The sequence below is a fragment of the Prinia subflava genome, chromosome 5, assembly GCF_021018805.1.
Source record: "Prinia subflava isolate CZ2003 ecotype Zambia chromosome 5, Cam_Psub_1.2, whole genome shotgun sequence".
In the NCBI taxonomy this organism is placed as follows: Eukaryota; Metazoa; Chordata; class Aves; order Passeriformes; family Cisticolidae; genus Prinia; species Prinia subflava.
In genome coordinates this window covers 39,359,885-39,378,727 of record NC_086251.1, presented here as the reverse complement: position 1 = coordinate 39,378,727, position 18,843 = coordinate 39,359,885, and the positions used below count along the sequence as shown (strand labels likewise).

The 18,843-nt window shown below is 37.1% G+C and overlaps 1 protein-coding gene across 11 annotated transcripts in view; it reads right to left on the bottom strand.

Annotated features, from left to right (window-relative positions):
- Window positions 1–18,843, bottom strand: part of MIPOL1 (mirror-image polydactyly 1) — a 186,439-nt gene that overhangs the window by 135,753 nt on the left and 31,843 nt on the right. For 9 of the 11 annotated variants that reach the window (XM_063398938.1, XM_063398934.1, XM_063398930.1 and 6 more), the window contains 3 exons: window positions 18,613–18,744; window positions 17,300–17,379; window positions 581–767 (listed from right to left, as the gene is read on the bottom strand). In XM_063398938.1, the coding sequence (XP_063255008.1) occupies window positions 581–767; window positions 17,300–17,379; window positions 18,613–18,617 (272 nt within the window). In that variant the 5' untranslated portion in view covers window positions 18,618–18,744. The remainder of the gene's footprint in view (window positions 1–580; window positions 768–17,299; window positions 17,380–18,612; window positions 18,745–18,843) is intronic. The other 2 variants (XM_063398936.1, XM_063398937.1) reach the window with 1 other exon arrangement.

Below are 18,843 nucleotides of genomic sequence, written 5' to 3'. Positions count from 1 at the left end.
GCTATAGAGGGCCACTGCACAGTAAAAACACTAGTGACAAGAAATGACCAAAATTAATAACATGATAAAATCTTCAGAGTCTGTATTAAACTTTTGAACCATGTTAGCCCATCTTCAGATTCCTGTCACAGACTTCTACAAGGTATTACAGCTCCTCATCTTCACTCTTCCAGCTTCACGTGGACTTCATCCTGCTTTATTCCTGCTTCCTACTCACTCATCACATTTCAGGTGCTTGTTGTGTAAAGCCATAGACACCACTAGATTTCCAATATCTGTTTTAATTCTGTTCAGCGTACATTTTCAAAATGCTCTGTAGAGATCGCAATCATTGAAATACCCACAATGTGTGATATAAACCACTGCAATGATTGTATTTTCTATGAGTGCTAGCAAATAGAGGTGAAATGTTACATTCCACAAGGAAAGAAGGGCAGATATGGTGAGTCTAAGTAAAAAGCTGACTTACTGATTCTCATGTGGGAAGCAAATTTCCCTACATTTACTCAAAAATCCATGTGTATATTGTCACTAATTTGAATCTAGAAAGACTACATAGAGTGGTATTTGTTGGGTTTACCTTAATTCCTCAGAACCATAATTACAGTCAGTTAGGACTCCTCCTCTTTGACTGGTTACTCGCAAATTTGAAAGTTTCGGTGCGTCAGTTTCTGCCTGGATAAAAAATTCTGTGGGTTTTTGAGAATTCTTATAAAACTGAAGTTCAGCACAAAAGTCTTCTTTTTTCTGATCCAATATGTGTGTTTCTAAGAGAGAAGAGAAGAAAACACATTTTTTCATTTGGAGAATGAAGCACAAACTTGAGATTTTTCATTTGAAAATGGCTTATTAGAAGAATATAATACTGTTGTAGAAAGAAACAAGTAATTTAGTTTCAGATTCACAACTTCTTCATCCCTTCACTAAGGAATGAGACCTGTGTTACCTACAGCATGGATGGTTGTAGGAATAACAATCCATTTACTGGATTTTTCTCCTGGAAACATGAAAAACTCATCACCATTTCCTAATCCCTCCTCTCCCTTAAATGACTTCTTAAAAGAATGCTGACTGTAGAAAATTATTTACCTATCTCTTACAAAACTCAGCTCTACTATAGTGAGATATGATGAATTTCTGCTATAGAGAGGGAAAACTTTAGGTTATAACTAGACTCTTACAGTGAGGTTTCTTTCAAATCCATTTTGGCTACAAAAGGAGTATCATCAAGCTGTAATTAGCAACAGCAAATTTAAAGCACCATTATTCGTTCCTGGAGAGTGTGAGGTACAGGCTCATGCAACTAAAGAACTTGAAGAATGCAAAGCAGAAATTGTGCCAAAGGGAAAAATTATCTGATTAATATGTTGAGTGTGATAGCTCTCTTAAGCTTGGCTACTAGATATTTTTAGGACATATTTCTGATATCAAGGCATTTAAATGAAAGAACAGATCCACATACCACGAATGCTCTTTCATAAAGTAAGAACAAGTATGTTTTAATTATCGAATTATATTAAAAATGAGAAGGAAGCAGCCTAAAACCATTGGAAATGGAAAAAGGTGCTTATATTTTTCATTCTTTCATTTAGATTAGTAGAGAACAAACACTGGAGCTTTTGCTTATTTAATAAAGTTAGTGTTTCCAAACGTTTTGGATAAAATATAGGGCATATATTATTTGATTCATCTTATAACATCCTCCTCAAAAATAATAAGAAACTGTCTATACAATTGAAATCAAGCAGAAATAGACCAAAAATACAAATCAATCAGTATCAAGGTGCCATCCTGCAGATAAAAACAGTTACAAGCACTGTTTCCAAGAAAGAAATAATGAAAACTGTCTGTAAAGTGTGTTGCAATAGATTCTTCTTTCCTTAAACAAGGAAAGACACAGACAATGACACAGGGAATGGCCCAAGGGCCCCAAGAGATCACTTGGGAATTGGCTGGAGTAATTTTAACAACTTCCAGCATAAACCTATGTGTTACCACCTCCAGGAAAAGTTTTGGGATCCACTGCTCATCTATATTCTCCACATCCACTTCAGCACAAACTTATTTGAATCTAACCATTTCTGTAAACTGTAACCACTGATCTTTATCCTAGAAAAGCAACAATCAACAGAGTATCAGAATCTTTCTTTCTCAGCATGTGTCGACCATTACCATAAAATATTTTTCAGTAATACAATACTACTTTCAGTACTGTGATTAAAATATGTTCCTCATATAATTTCACAGCTAGTGCAGAAATTGAACACAAGGCCACAGCCACCTGGATTCTTCTGTTTCCATCAGCTTGAAATCCGGCAGGTTTTTGAGCAGATTTCCTCTGAAGTGCTGCTACACCTGAAAACTAGATTTGATCTCTTACTCCTCCTTACAGTAAGGAGCAAGGATCTCTAAAGAAACATATGTTAAAAAAATCACCTAATACACTCCAAGAACCTGACTCAATTTGGGAGTGACAACACATAAGGGCAAAATATTGTATCCTTTCCAGTAAGTACTATCTGAAAACTAACCTAGTCTGAATTTCCATACTTGCAAAGCATTTTATAGGGAGTTGTGTTTTCCATTTGATTATTATTACAAAGAACTTCCTACAAAATATCCTGTTCACTTTTCCTGTATCAGATGCAGTGTCTGTATAAATGCAGTTGCGAATTATGCTGCCACATGCTGCAGGGGAGTCCAATGCTTCACTTGCCATAAAAACTTCTCCTCCTCTCTAGGGCACCCACTTATTCTGTAAGCTATATATATGTGAAGTGCCTCAAGTGAAGAGTGTCGCAGTCTGTGGAAGAATTCAAGCACAGTGTATATCTGTTGAAATAACTGGTGATGGTATTGCCAAAAACTTTTGTTCCTTGTTTAGCACTGTAGTAGTCTACTTTGGCCCCATGAAAGCTGGAGAAGAAAAATTTCACTCCAGAGAGCTAAAAAGTTTAGATGATGTTTTAGGCTGCTTCTATTCCCTTAGCATAAGAGCAAGTTTTTCTTCTTCTGACAGTTCCTGTTTTGTTAATTTGCTCCTTTCATTCCAGGATTTAGATACCACAGAAGAGTCACTGAAGTTGGCAGCGACCACTGGAGATCATCTGGCTGTCACCTCAATAATTTGTATCAGGAAATTGTGACCAGCAACTTCCAGATCACCTGAGCCCTACTGTTGTCCTTCCAGCAGGTCATTAACATCACTGAAGTACCCCATGAGAACCTGGACCTTTGAACATGAGAGTTCACCCAATTCTCTGAAGAAGGCCTCATCTACTTCACTCAAACCTCCTCCATGCCCCTCCTTCTTAGGAGAAGGATCAAGGCAAACACCACCTGGATTCCCATACCCTTGATCATCATGCCCAGAGCCATACAGTCACATGCAATACTTCCCATGTCACCCCAACAGTATCACTGATGCCTACATGGAAGAGCAGCAGGGAGTAAGAGGGTCAGAGTAAGAGCATCAGAAGGCTTTCTACAACATTCTGAATATGAGCTGTCCACAAGAAGCAAAGGTGTCCACATGACAGGTCAGTTCAGCAGGCAGATTTTTATTTTTAAAACCAGAAGTGAACATGACTGCATGATGAGGTAAATATCTGCATTAGCAGTCGTACTTCTGCTAAGTCCTTGGGCCATGTCAAGATACATGTTTTTATCTGTAAATTTTTTATATGTACATGTGTTTTTATTTGTAAATTACTGCAGCTAAAGAAAAAAGAGAATTTAGAATAGTACTAGAACTGTGTTGGCATTTATTAATGCTAATGCTGCTTCTTTAGATAACATACATTTGCAGGACACCTTTTCGTCCAGATTCAATTCCTTCAAGCACATGGGTAAGCCTAAGTAGCGTCACAGGAAGGCTGTAAGTGGCCTTGGAAATATTAGGTAAAACACAGAGGCGTTCTTCTTCCACTGGCTTTGTAAGAGAGAAGATGATGGCAGTCTCTTCCACTCAAAGTTGAAAGCACTCTGTCCAACGGCATTAAGGTGAGAGGTTTTTACGCATTTACTAAAGCTGTAATGGTTTCTTTTTATCAACATGCAAAATTTGTCAGTAGAATGCTTTGGGGAAGACATTTTGAACACAGTCAGATCAATGGACATAAGATTCATTTTATTTTTAAAACCACTTTATTCTTCATCTAGCCCATGACCCCCACTTCAGATAATTTAGGCTTTGGTACATGGTAGCTTGTCTTGTTGCTAAATTAAGTGGCAATTTTAATCAATGCACTTCAGTGCTTTTCCTCATGCCTCCTGCAAATCGTATTGTGCACTAATTACCAATGCTGCAGACACACACTGGGGAGTAAGTAGCATTTGCAATAATCAGGCTGCACAGGGAACATCAGAGAAAGGGGAAAACAGCCTTGCAAGCTTTGGAAAAAAATTATGTAGATTTCATTAAATGGTACCACCACCGTGGAACTGATTCTGGTTCCTGAGTATACTAAACAACATTTTGTCCATATAAAATAATGTAAGTTCAGTAGCCCAGATTAATATTTCACTATAGGGAGAAGCTGAACAGCTGATCTTCTGTATGTATTTATCTTGAATGAATAGCTTGTTCACATTGCGGGAAAGAAAAGCAAATGTTAAGAAGAAGGAATATAAAGACACTAGAATTAAATCTGGGAATTTATTGAGAGTGACGTAAGGGCAAGATAATGCTGTCATGGCTTGAAACAGGAAAGGCAGAACAGAATTCAATGTTGTTAAGTGGAGAGTGGTTAAAAAGTCAAGTAAAAACATTAAATGCATCATACTGTGCAGGCACCCACTATTCCTCATAGCTTCTCCTGAGAAGTGGGGGATAAGTACTGAGATCAGGGAAAGCACAGCATTAGAGAATCTCACACCAACAGTGATAAATGCACAGAAGGTGCAGATCAAACTGGAAGACTAAAGAGGCAACGGCTTCCCTTGTTATACCACTCAGCATATTCAGCAGTCTGTCATCTGGCAGAAGCTGGGTGGACACCCCCTTCCCCCTGTCTGCAGTCTTTCAGCACCCTACTAAAATGCACTGATCACCTCAGAGGTTTGCAGGGAATCTCCACAGAATATTAAACCCAGTGGAACATGCACACAGCACCTCAAAATACACGACTGGCTACTGATCCGGTTGCAGGTAAGTATGGAGACACTAGAAGCCCCAGGTGCACCAAATCAGCTTCAAGTGTAATAGTACTTACAGCTTGCTACCTATAACTTACTAGTATTTGTTTTAAGCTGGTCTGTGGCACAGACATAGTATGTTTTCATCTGTCTGCAACAGACTGCACGAGGGAATGAACCCCTAGAGGGATGGCAATAAGAGGCATAACAGGAAAAGCAAAAGCAGAAAGGAGGAGAATGAGCCATATACACCCTGTCAGCAGGAGCAAAGATGACTGCAAATTCAGTAGCTGTAACACTGTGACACTGTCAGATTAAAAACATTTGAAAAAATGTTGAATAGAACAAGGCTGAAAAACACCAGCTCTGTCAGCCTGTCTGTTCTCACAGGAGTTGTTCTCCAGACTTCTGATCATCTTCCTGGCCTGGTTTGGATTTGCTGCAACAGGCCCACACTTCTTTTGTGCTGGTGCTATCAGATTGGATGCAGTACTTCACATGGGGTCTCACAGGGGCAGAGTGGAAAGGTGGAATAATTTTCCTCAACTTGTTGGGCAGACTTCTTTGATGCAGCTCAGGATGCTGTTGGTGTCTGGGCTGCAATCATGTATTTATTCTTCTCAGTCTAAACAAAACCACAACTTCAGTGTCTGAGGGTTTTTGGTTTTTTTTTGTATATTGTCAAACATTTTGAATTTCAAACAAGAGGGAATATTCACTATCCAACAAAACCATCTATGCAAAGAGCCACCCTGGCCCCATACAAAATGAACCTGTTTCTGCTGGAATAATAGGACACACTCCCTATGGTTTAAAAAACTTGATCTTGCCCCACTACAAATCACACATCTACAACACTTGCTGCAGTAACTATGTATGTAAAAGCATTACTTTAGAATCTCACCTTTATTTTCACTTGACTAACTGCTATTCTTTATTATTGGCTTTCAAATTATCTAATCTTTTTCCTATGATAGTAAGACTAAAAACTTTGCCTGATGGCCACTAACTTTTCAAGCTATGCAAATGAATTAGTACTATGGCCGAATATTCTTTTTTGAGCTGAAAATGATGAGTCAACCATTTTGTCAAAAGACAAACATTCATTCACTCAGCTATTTAACTACTGGAACTTCTACCAAACAGAATGACTGTAAAACACTCAGTCTGTTCAACAGTTGTATACCCTTTACTGAATGACTAAAAAGCATAAATCCTGAAAATTAATAGGAACCAAAATTCAAGGCTTTTATAGGCATAAATATGCAAAGAAAGAAAATGAGTCTGGTGGATGTAATCTGATCCTACTGTCTGGCATTAGTGAGAAGAGTTAGTTTAGGTCTTATGCATCTTCAGAATGCTTGTACTTTCCATTTTCATTCATATTTAAGTTAACACAGATGCAATATACATGATTTACGCATGTAAATATGTCAAAGGTGTTCATTACATTTGACTCATTTCCTCACTGTTTTATCTTTCCCACGATCTAGCAAAATTTTTTCAGAGGTAATCCCAAGAAATAGTGCTGTACCTAATTTTCAAGAAAGTAATTCCTGTTTCTGGAAAACAATTACAAAAGGCCAGTACATAAACACAAAGTCCATAACACACACTTTATCCAAACAAACAACATAAAAAAGTGAAGCTTTATTGTCTTTGGACTTACTACAGATTTACTTATGTTAGCAATTATTTAGACGCCTCCAGTACAGTGTAGTACACTGAGATCAAGTAATCTGCAACTAAGAGCAAATGGCTGTCCTTCCATGATGCACTTTTTCTAATGTTTAAAGAAAACTAAGCAAGCTTCAAGATTATTCAGTAGGACGCTAAGATCTCACTAAATCACTTCTGTAGCATGGAAGAATGGCAGTCACAGGAACCTGATAACAAGCAAAGACTGAGCTCAGAGTAGATTTGCAATACAAAGCTAATTCCTTTTATTTCTCTGTGCTCTGCCCAGCTAAAGTACCATGCATTACCTGCTGAACCCTTGACATTAACAAAGAGGAAATCACTGCATAGATGCATTATACATTCAGTGCCCCAACAATACATGACCATGGGCTCCGTGGAGACCACCATGGGTCAGCTCCAAAGAATGGGGACTATCAACTTGCTTTTAAGTAACTCTTACTCATAAAGGTCCTGGATTTATCTCAGAGATAGGATATCTCCTCTCACTTTGAGATACACAAGACAGATATTCATTGAAATAAGCCATTGAAATAAGGGAAGTACATTTTTATGGAAACTCTCACAGTTTTTAGGAGATGCATAAGTGCTGTGACAGTCATTTCAAAGCCATTGAGGCTAAGGCACAGAGTGATGCAGTAACTGCATTGAGGTCACTGAACAAGCTATGTGTCCCGGTTCCAGCCAGGACAGGATTTATTTTTGCAATAGACAGGAGAGCGCATGGCCAGGACACAGAAGTTACTCTACACCAACTCACATCATTGCCAGGGGCGGGGGAACTCTCTTCTGGGGAGAAAGGGTTCCTTCTGGGCCAGAAAATGTGGCAGAGGGAGATGTCTGGTATTGCCTGTTACAGGAAAGGGGTGTTTGGGGGACTGGGGGTGTGCTTTCTCTGTGAATAATTTCTTTTCTTACTCCCTCTATCATTAGTATTGTTGCTGTTACTGTTCAGTTTCTTATCTCATTGCTGTACTCAGTAAATTGATCTTATCTCAACCCATGATCTTTGATTTTCATGCCTCAAATTGGAGGACAGAGAGGGAGTGGCACATGGTTTTAATGGAAGAATTGGAGAATACCATTCCTAAACCAAGACAGTTGTAATTGGAGCCCAACGTGAGGCATGATGGATTGAAACTCAATAGATTTGCACAGAGTGGGTTGGAAACAAATTTGATCTAAGCATTTGTTTATTACGTCCAGAGCCAGTGGTCACAATGTTGCTTGGGCTATTGAAATGGGTCTGTATAAATAACCATGTATACATTCCTATATATACTCCTCATGATGGCCTTTTTCAGAGCAGGAAGAGAGATCAGGATTCCTGTGTTGCTGTACTGTGGGATATCAGCTTATGACATAATATCAAGGACAATGAAGGTAATTTGGGACGTGTATTCAGTGTTTCTCTCCTATCCTTACTCAGACACTAGCTCTGTGAGGCCATTAACAATTATACCCATTCTGTGGGAAGAACAGGGGGGATGACTTTCCCCAGCTTTTCACTCCTGTTTCCTCCTTCAGACCTGTTTAAACAGCTTTTGAGAATTTTGAATTCCTGGTGGATGTTAATACAAGCATATTCTTGTTGCTACGTCTGCCATGTCTCCTCTGTGCAGTCTACACCCTTTTTAGAGTCAGGGCAGGGATTTCTAGGGAGGTCATTCAGAGATCTGCCCTAATGGTGGATGGGTATGAGTGGCATAGAATGTGGGAGAGAATGGGCCAGTTTTTGGGAAAATTCTCTGCTCCAATGGCTCGGCAGTTCACCCTTGAACAAATACAAGGCCTTGCTTAAAGTGACAGAATGCTGCACTGCAAGGAAAATACTGTGGCAACTTCAGAGAGCAGAAATTTATTGCAGTGTGCTGGGCCTTGGCTACTCCGTTCTGGACACAGCTCAATTCTACAGAATTTCCTACCCTCCAGGGCAGGAGTAGGAAAGCAGACCTACAGGCACCACAGCCTCTCAAATTGCAGCTGAACCAGGGGAACAACCCATGCCAGCAGCAGTTGCCCCTATACAGAAGAAATCCAGACCAAAACCGTTCATTTAGTGAAGAATAAAGAGGAAATGGGGCCCACAGAATAGGAGGAAGAGGCAGGGCCAGAGACAACCACCTGATCCATATTACCTCAGGAGAGGGTATTTCAAGGGCCCAAAAGAGCATCCTTGGGCTCTTGGATAGCTGCTGTGGAGACAGAAGAAATTAGACAGCTGGGTACATTTCCTGGTCTCTCAGACGGCTCTGTTCTTTTTGAGTGTCAGCAGTCCTGAGTGGGCTTGAATTGGAAACTCCAACGGCCCAGGGATTTTGGAAATCATCACTAACAGGCCTGCAAATATTTTGGCTTATCAGGTGGAAAATGTCCTGGTTCCAGTAATGATAGGGTAATTTTTGTAGCAGCCAGGAGAGGACATGGCCAGGACACAGACATTACTCTACCACCTCATGTCATGAGGACTCTTTTCTGGGAGGACTATACCTTCTGGTCCAGAAAATGTGTTGGAGGGAGCCATCCGGTACTGACCATTACTGGGGGGGGAAAGGGTGGTCTGTTATTGAGTGTGCTTTGGTGTTTTTCTCCTGAATTGCTTCTTTTCCTAAACCCTCTGTCACTAGTATTTTTGCCATCACTGTTCGTTTTCTTATCTCATCGCTGTTCCCAGTAATTTGCTTTTCTCTGAACCTGTGATCTTTACCTTTTGTGGCTCCAGTTGGAGGGAGGAGGGGGGTGGAGCTGCATGTAGGTTTAGTGGGAGTGCTAAATTGGAAAATACCATTCCTAAACCATGACACCATGACAGAAGGAAAAACTGCAGAATTTGAAGGCGCTGGATCTACACTACATCTTGGAGCCTGTGCTACCTCACTGACGGCCCTCCTCGCTCTTTTCTCCTGCTCAGAGATGTCAAATTCTACTCTTTTCTGTCAGAGATGTTTTAGAAACTAACATCTACTGTACTTCAAGAAAAAAAAAATCTCTTACTTATGAATGACTAACTATTACACAATCAAAAAATTTAAGACTAATTTTAAGTAACTAAAATAATACCCTTTGACACTTCTTTATGATGATAATTTTAATTCACATTACAGGTTAAGTTACAGTATTTGTATATTGGAAGACAGATGTGCAATGTACAATATAAACAAACTCCCCGTAATTTCAATATTAGGCAGAATAAAGGAAATGACCTTTTTTTAAATTACACTGAGTATCATTCTAATGCAAAGAACTTCCAAACAATTAAAACCGCTTTAGAAGTCAGTCAGGTGAACACGACAATGCAATTCAAATACTTGATCTCTGGCTACAACTAAGCATTTAAGTTGACCAAAAAACTGAACAAAGAGAACAAGATAATCTTATTGCAACTATGTTGAGAAAGTTATTTGCAAATGCAGTAAGAATAACCAAAGCTGTATTATGCATTAATGTTTTTGCTTGATCTATATCCCATAACACATATAGATACAAAAAAAAAGAGGCTTGAAAATATTTTGTATGCTAAAATATGGACAAAACTCAGATGTTTAATGGTTTGGGTTTTTTAATTCCTTAAAGGAATCTAAAGAGAACAGTGAATTCTGTTTAAGCAACATAAGCACGAGGACATCTGTGTTATTTTCAATGCTTCTGTATTCACCTGTGCTTGTGTGGAACCCTGGCAGCACCCTTCATAAAGAAATAAATTGAGGACATTAAGAACAGTTGGGAGTTATTCCGGCAAAGGCAATTTTTTACAATTCTCCAAAGATTCTGATTATTTTAGTAATGTTGTTATCTTGTCTTTCTCTCTCACTAAGTCTTTTGTCCTCCTCTTCTGCATCTAAACAGCAATTGTGTACAAACTGTTGAATATTTAAAATAGAAAAATGCTACTCGGTCTTTAAAATACATGGCAAATCATTATTTTGGTATTCAGTGCAGTTAATCGTGATGCATTTATTAATGTGTAAATATCAGACATTTCCTTTGGCATTCCACTCTCCGTTTGCAATTCATTAACATATTGTTATTTTAAAATATTACACTCTGAGAAGACACCAGATTTTCACTGGATTGGTCTCACAGTTGAAAAAGCATTTTTATATTCTGAATGCATCAAAACAGCAGAATCTCTAGGCAGATACTAAGTGGGATTCACTGAAACACAATGTCAGTTCTAATGGATGGATGATTGTGTTTGGTCTTTTGAAACTTTGAAGTATAGGTAAGTCTTGATCACACAAATTAATAAATCCTAAAGCTGGAGTTAACAATAACCATTACACCCAAATTCTGCAGCTTAGCCCAGCCAATTTTTCAAAAGGTCAGGTTGTGAACTGGAGAAGATCAGGGAGGTCCACCGCATAGCTTTGTTGCCAGGCATCTCTCGTCTGGATTGTTGCAGGCATTTATTAGTATTCGTCAGCAGACTCAACAAAGCAAACAAGAAATTCAAGCACGAATAATAAAATGAAATGCTGCTATATAACCCTTTGTCATTCAGCAAATATGGGACTTTTTAGCTACATTGTTCCTAAACCTGGGTTACTACTTTAATTTTTCTCCACAGTGCTGACTGAATGAGTATGCATGTGTGTTAAATGCAGAGCTCCCTTAACAACTGCAGGACTGCCATTTAATCTGTTGGTAGATGGACCATTTCCTGTGGGAACTCCAGCTATGATTTCCAGATCCACCAAATAAATCTCAGATTAAGATTCCAAATGAAACCTGCCTTTGGCAGATAAAAAATGTCAAGATGGATATAAACAGTAAAATTATAAATTATCTAGGTGTTGCACGATGACTTGATGTGCGTTTTTTGTTTACACTTTCCCTGATATCACAACTATACAAGGCATTCATCAAATGTCACACTTTCATAATACTGGAGGCATCATTAAAACTGTTTGGCTAAGGACCTTGAAGTGTTTAAGCAGTAGCTCAAAAGTATATTTGTGCAAAGTAGAAGAATAAATTTACATATCAGCAGCAGCTCATAAGGGATGGGTAAATATTCTGTTTATCTCTCATTGTAATTCAGGTTAGTTTAAATACAGGGTTTCAGGATATCATTACAGCCTATATGGAGTCATTACATAATTTCCAAACATAGTGTCTGCTGGAGTTTTACTAAGCATGCTGTGTTTATATTTTCTAAACCAACCAAAAACAAAGTAAACCCTCCCACCCCATTCGTCTTTTGCTACTGTCATATCAGACAATTGCTTTTCACATATAACCCCTTCCATTATCTAAATCTTAATGATCCAGAACTCCCTTTTATCTAGGCAGGGTCATGTTTCTCAATGCCCATTAATTATAGCCAAAATTCTCTTATCCAAATGTACTCAACCTCCCCTACCACACACAAACAATTAGGGCTTTGCTGAATTAAGAGTTCTAAACAAAATCCCAGGAAACTACAGCCTTAGAAGTAAAGAAAAATATTTCCATTTTAAGTGTCTGACATAAAAGAAAGATCACTCTGCATAAAGTAGCCATAAGATAGGTTGCCCCCTCACCCTTTACTCCAGTAGTGCTCTACTAAAGATGCAGAACTCACAAATAAGAGTCAGCAACGCAGTCCCTGAAGAATCTTTTTATAATAATTTTTAAGTATTTTTGCTCTGAACTTAAGCCTCATTCTAGCTGTTAAAAATAGAAGTAATGAGGGTTTCTAAAAAAGAAAATAACCAAATTCCTCTTGCACTTGTGCAAGGTCTTCTAAAGCTCCTTCTGAAGCACTACTTAAAAATTACTGTGGTAGTAAGTGCTGTTCTCCCTGAAGTACATTTCAAGACATCTGAAGTTAGCTGCACTCATACTTTACACACTTAAGATTCAAAGTGCAATACTTCAAGGTGTGCATTCTCCCCATCCATAGTGCTTGCAGCCCTCAGTGCAGATATGGCCCTATACCATAAAGGGTCAAACGAAATCATATTCACAACACTGCAGTGTGTCAGGCAAGTACTGGATATCTAGTTGTGCTTCTGATGACGAGTCTTTCTGCATGCAGTCTGGCTAAAAATGGGCTGTATTCTACCACTCAAAATGTACAAGGAAAGAAATGGAATGGGAAAAGAAGAGATGAGAATTTATATGCATGAAGGGATATTTACAGGAAAGACCAATTTGTCAGTTATTGTTAGCTCATTCTTATGTTCTAAGTTACATCACATTATTCCTTCTTCTTCCACGGAAGATGTTTTCTTCATCTTCCATGCTTGGTGTTGCTCAGCAGTTACTAGCCACTTTTCCTACGTTTTACTCATGAAAGTTGATCCTCTCAGCCTCTTTTCAGCCTTTTACATCATTGTAGATGATGTACATGCAAAGAAACCTGCAACTACTCTTGGCACTTTGCAAGTGGATCTCTCACAGCACACAGTGAGTTTGATGCTGAAAACACACCACACATTGAAGACACTGATCAGCTGAGCCAAATGGCTGTAGAGGACACTGCCTCTGCATATCATGTAGATTTTTCTGCGTACAAACCACTGCTGCAATATCCAGGCCTTCTTTCTATCCCAAGTAAACAGCACTTTGTTGTTAAAAGATGGTAGGAGAGAGAGAAAAGGCTCAAAGTATCTCCTGTTGAGGCATGTAAAAGAAGAGACTTCACTACGACAAGTATGCTTAATTCTATCTCTGCTACAGCCTTGAAAGAGGTGCTTTAGATTTACTTTAGTATTTACAGCTGTAGCAGGTATATTCTGGAGAAAAAGGCAGCAGCCCCATTACCATTAGCTGTTTTTTTTACCCAACTAGAGCATTAGATGAAAAACCTTTACATTGCCATACTACTCTCAAGGCTTTCTTTACCCATTCATCTTTGTGTGTAAACTCACACAATAGAAATTCCAGACAAAAAGTCCTTGTAATTACTACTGCAAAAACAAATCCACAAAAAAGTACATTAAAACCATTACACAACTAGAAGAGTTTTCTACTTCTAGTAAGATAATCAAAGTTACACAAAATGATGATTCATTTTACTTAACCTTTGCATATAACTACTTTTCCTCAATTACCATGCACGTAAAACACTCCAAAAACCCACAGCTCACCACCAGATAAAAGACCTCCATTACAAATGTCCCTGCACAAGCTGATTCTGCAGTTCTGTTCCAATCTACGTTATCACATCTCTTTAAACCTAGTCTCCTCTGAACCAGTTTTCAGATACACAATTTTAAAGTATATTTATAAGCTGCAAGAATTCTTTTGAAGTTACATGGAAAGTGTCTATATGGATCATAACTAAAGTTGCAATCAAATTCTGAGAAATGAAATCGGTTCACTGACTTACGTTTCAATATATGCTTCAAGTAATGGCTTGAAAACACAATAACCACTTTTTAAGAAAGTAAACAACTTTGCCATTAAAAATAATCAATTAACTTGTCTTAGGAATTTACAAATAAAAATTATACAATGCTTTCAATTCTGGGGTCAGCAAAACTCTAATTTTGTTGTCAAAACAGACCAAATAGTACTTAAAATTCTAAGACTTGTCCTAATTTCAGCCCCATCCTTAAAGCATGGATGCTCATAAATACGACACAAGCAAAAACATTACAATAGTTAAAGACTATATAGTACAGAAGTATAGCTGCACCTATTCAAACATGGTACATGAGTCAAATAAGACACAAATCTAACTCAAGCATTTGCACACTCACCACTTTCCCATCCTGTTAACGCTTCTGGAAAACAGCCATATCAAGTCCTAAATGTATATATAATAAGAGAAACCACCCAATTTTAGGTTCCCTCATGTTTTCACAGTATTAAGGTTTTCATAATTCCCATCACACATGGAAACCCTACTGCAGTAGTAACTCTACCCCAAGGAAATGTGCTTCCCCACACCCACTATCACTGCAATGCAAAGATATGCACCTATTTGCCAATACAAGTTTATTTTTATAATTAAATACTATTCTAGGCTTTCTAGCTTGGCTCCTGAATATTTTTCATTTCTAAGTGGCACAGCCCTCACTGGTTTGCTGCCAATGTTCCTGGTACATTCTCTCAAGTATCCTTAGAGGGAAGTGAAAAAGGCATTAACCTTCTATTAAAAACCACAGAAAAAGTACATTTAAACTAGAGACAAACACAAAATAACAAGCCTTGCACACAAACTGTTCTTTAACTCTTCCTAATCGAACAGAACAGTGACAGTCCTCAAGCCACACAGGGATATTATGCTCCAAACAACTCGGAAAGCTAAAAAGAAAATCTCACCTATCAAACACTTCAGATATAAGCCTCTTAAACACTACCGTTTTTTCAAGTATTTTATTTTATAACATCTATTAACAGGTTACACATTATCCCACATAACCGCCATAAACCTACCACTTTTCTGTTTTTTCTAAATTTTAAAATTCTCATTGCTTGACTAAATTTTCATCTAGTCAGATAAATTTAACCTCCTATTTGCTTTACCATCCTTATTTGTTCACAAATAATGTAATCTCCAATGTTTCAGTATGGTATTAAAAAAATTTGAATAAATCATTACAGAGTTATTCTAAACCCAGGTTTTAAACTTCTAAGTTACACGAAAGGAATACCTAAATACAGTACAGTACCAATTGCACAAAGGAAAGACATGAAGATGACAGAGCAAACAGGTCACACAATAGTATGTCCTCAGCACACACATTTACACAGAAAATGAAATGTTGCTGTGATTAAGTAATACAATGAGAAAACGCACCAGAATATCTACCAAGGGCACATATTGAACATTATATTGCTGAAATTGAACTATTATCTTTATGATAAGTGAATGCAATTTAGCTGTTAATACCATATCAAATTCTAAGAAAAAAAAATTCCTCATCCACACCAGTATCATGATAGATTTAGCCATAACCCCTTTTTCTAACTTTCCTAAGAGCAAAAGCACAAAGAATTACTTGACTTATTAAAGATTATTCTAAAGAAAAGTGTCTAAAATTCACTTTTGTTTATATAATAACTTTTATTGGATACATGAATCTGTAAGTGTTAGCTTGGAAGAAACAGCTGTCTAAACAGAACAAAATATTGACTCAAAGCATCAGAAAAATAATACACATGAAACTCAGTAACTACTCAGTTTTAAAAATATCTCTGAGCAGCAGCAGAACACAATTTCTTGCAATTAGAAGAAAATATTTCACAGAGAATCAGTTGCATTTGCCTACTTTGGAAAACTTAACCTTTTGAACCATTCTTAGGGTATGCTGACCCCTAAAGGTCTAAAAATACTAAACCTGATTAAGCCATTACACATTTAAATTGTCAGAATACAATTCTCCACTAACTTACACCACCATGATTATTTTTGTTTACAGAGTACATGATTCAAAAACTTTTGAACTTCACTTTGTAACAGCTCAAAATTCCATAAATTAAAAGAGGTTTACAAGTACTTTATTTTACAGAATAATATAGGTAGAAATATAGGTAGAAATTCCTTTACATACAAAAGAAAAAGCATCATCTACAAAAGGAAGCATTTCTTCTTTATTCTAAACAGACCCTCCATGAGAAACTTGACATTTAGTATCTTTTGAGAGAGAATATATAGTATAAAATTCAAAAAAAAAAGGAAATGTACAAGAAGGTATGAGGCTGTGATATAGAGGGAAATTTTGATGTTGACACTCTTATTCCATTTTGGATTTTTTAACCTACACAGTCACTTACTAGCAAAAATCCACCCTAAACTGTGGGTCTCTTTTTTACGTCTTTCCCTTTCTTCCTTCTACATGTCACAATCTAGTCACAAGCCACTTCTGAAAATTCTCTTCTACAAAGTCAGTCAGTCAGTCACGTAATGTACTCTCAAATTCAGTGGGGTTTTTTTTTCCCCTTAGGTTTCTGTCATGAAACATAGAAGAATGTATCTGAGAACAATTGTGTCTGGTCAACCAACTAAAAATACAAAAAATACTTGCATCTTGATGAAGATGAAAATTCCATCAACTGGAGAAGCTCCAAGTTAGCCAAGGTCACCTTTAGCTCCGAGCCTTACCTTATTTCTAATTTCAGCTGAGCCACTAATGAGAAACTCATTAATATTAGTAGATGGCTTAATCAAACCCAAGCCAAGATTGAATAGCCAAGAAAATTAACTTTAAGATAGACTTTCAGATTTACTGTTATCAATTTAAAAAAAAGATTGGAAAGTAAAGTGCAATGTACAGACTAAGAATTAAAACAAGACTTCTGAAAGTTATACAAAAACATTTTCAGTAATCCAGAAAATAAAGGTGAAGCTTTATATTCATGTAGCTGCTCTCCTATTACTCCAAGTACTTTCAAGGGGCAGTATGTGGTTGTGGGTTTTTTTTCCTTTTCTTCCAAAGTCAGTCATATATCAGCAAGAACAAACACATTCCAGTCACTGCCTAGCACTGGTATAACACCTGAGGTTCCTTATTAATATCTTTAAAGTCCCTACCTTTTGACCAGTTCTCCATTTGTTCTTCTGAACTTGTTTGATCTGGCACTGAGTCCAGTTTTTGCTTGAAGGTTTCAGAGCTAAAATAAAACAAACTCTAGATAAATAAACTTGAAACAGTATAATACACCTATACTTTGCCTTCATTTGACAGAAAATTTACAAAACAAATGATTTTAAATATTTATAGCAGCACAATGAAGTCTGCATACATTAACAGTCAGTGAAAATTTATATTTCTCAGTAAAATATTTTTTTCTTCACTCATCTGATTTTTATAATTGTTTGGTTCAGCTTTCTGTTGCATGTGATCCCTTTGTTGAAATATTTATTAGTTTGTTTTTTTCTTCTAGAGTCTGGTCTTGGAAATACACATTACTGAGCATAGCCCAAATCACACCAAGCAATCCTGCTACAGACAAGACTGCTCACTTTGGCACTGTTACAGATGGTGGCATGTGCTTCACTTTACAGCATTCTTTCTCTTGCTTTGATTTCCTACATAAAATACAGGTAAAGCAGCACACCAACTCTGAATTTGCATGTCTTTCTGAACAGCTAAGTAATGCATACTAAAATTCGCATGCATATTGCTGCAGACTGTAGTTAATTACACAGTTGCAATATGTCATATAATCAAAGATCGTCAAGAAGTAACCTGCAGTAAAATGTTATGCCTACCAGGCATCATTTGGGGTGTTAAAATATATGGTCTCTTATGCGCTAAAAATTCAATTATACTCCATATCAGAAGGAAATCTAAATAAGTTTGTAATCTTCATAGCATAGCAAGCTTACCACAAATTGTATTACTTGCTCAAGCACCTTTTTAAAAAACTATTGTATACAGGACAATTTTTATTCTTAATTACACAGTTGTGTTTATTTTTTATGTTTTCCCTGCTACTTTTTTTTTACATTTATTAAAAAGATACATGTGCCTTGAAGATACAGGGCTTGATTATGAAAACACTCAGAGAGTTGTCACTGTGCTGAAAAATGTATGAGATTAAAAAAAATTAGGTAGATATTTTACACTTCAAGCAAATTATACCAAGACACATATCCTAAATGAAAAAGCAGCAGAAGAAATTCTTTTCCCATACGACACCAAAAAAGCAGATGACTTCATTTTTATATTTAAAATTATAAAAAAATGAATTGTACAAACACCTAAGATTCAACATTAACACATACACTAAATATTTAAGAAATACATATTTAGCTCATATTTGTTGTTGACTATAAATCTGCATGATAAAAATGCATAAGATTTGATGTGCTTAGGTCTTAACAAAGAATACAAAGTTCACCTCATATCGCAGAAAACTGAGTCCCTTAAAAGAATCCCTCAAATGAAGCTGTATGCTTCTTCAATTCTGTGTAACTGTGTTGATTTGAAGTTGGCAATCTTTTCCTAAGTTCCTCATTTACTTTTGGATTAGCTGAAAATATAGAAGGTTATTAATATCAAGAAATAGGTTTCTGTCAATGAAGCCATTTCCCTACATATTGCACAAAAAGGTTCATAATAATTGCAATAT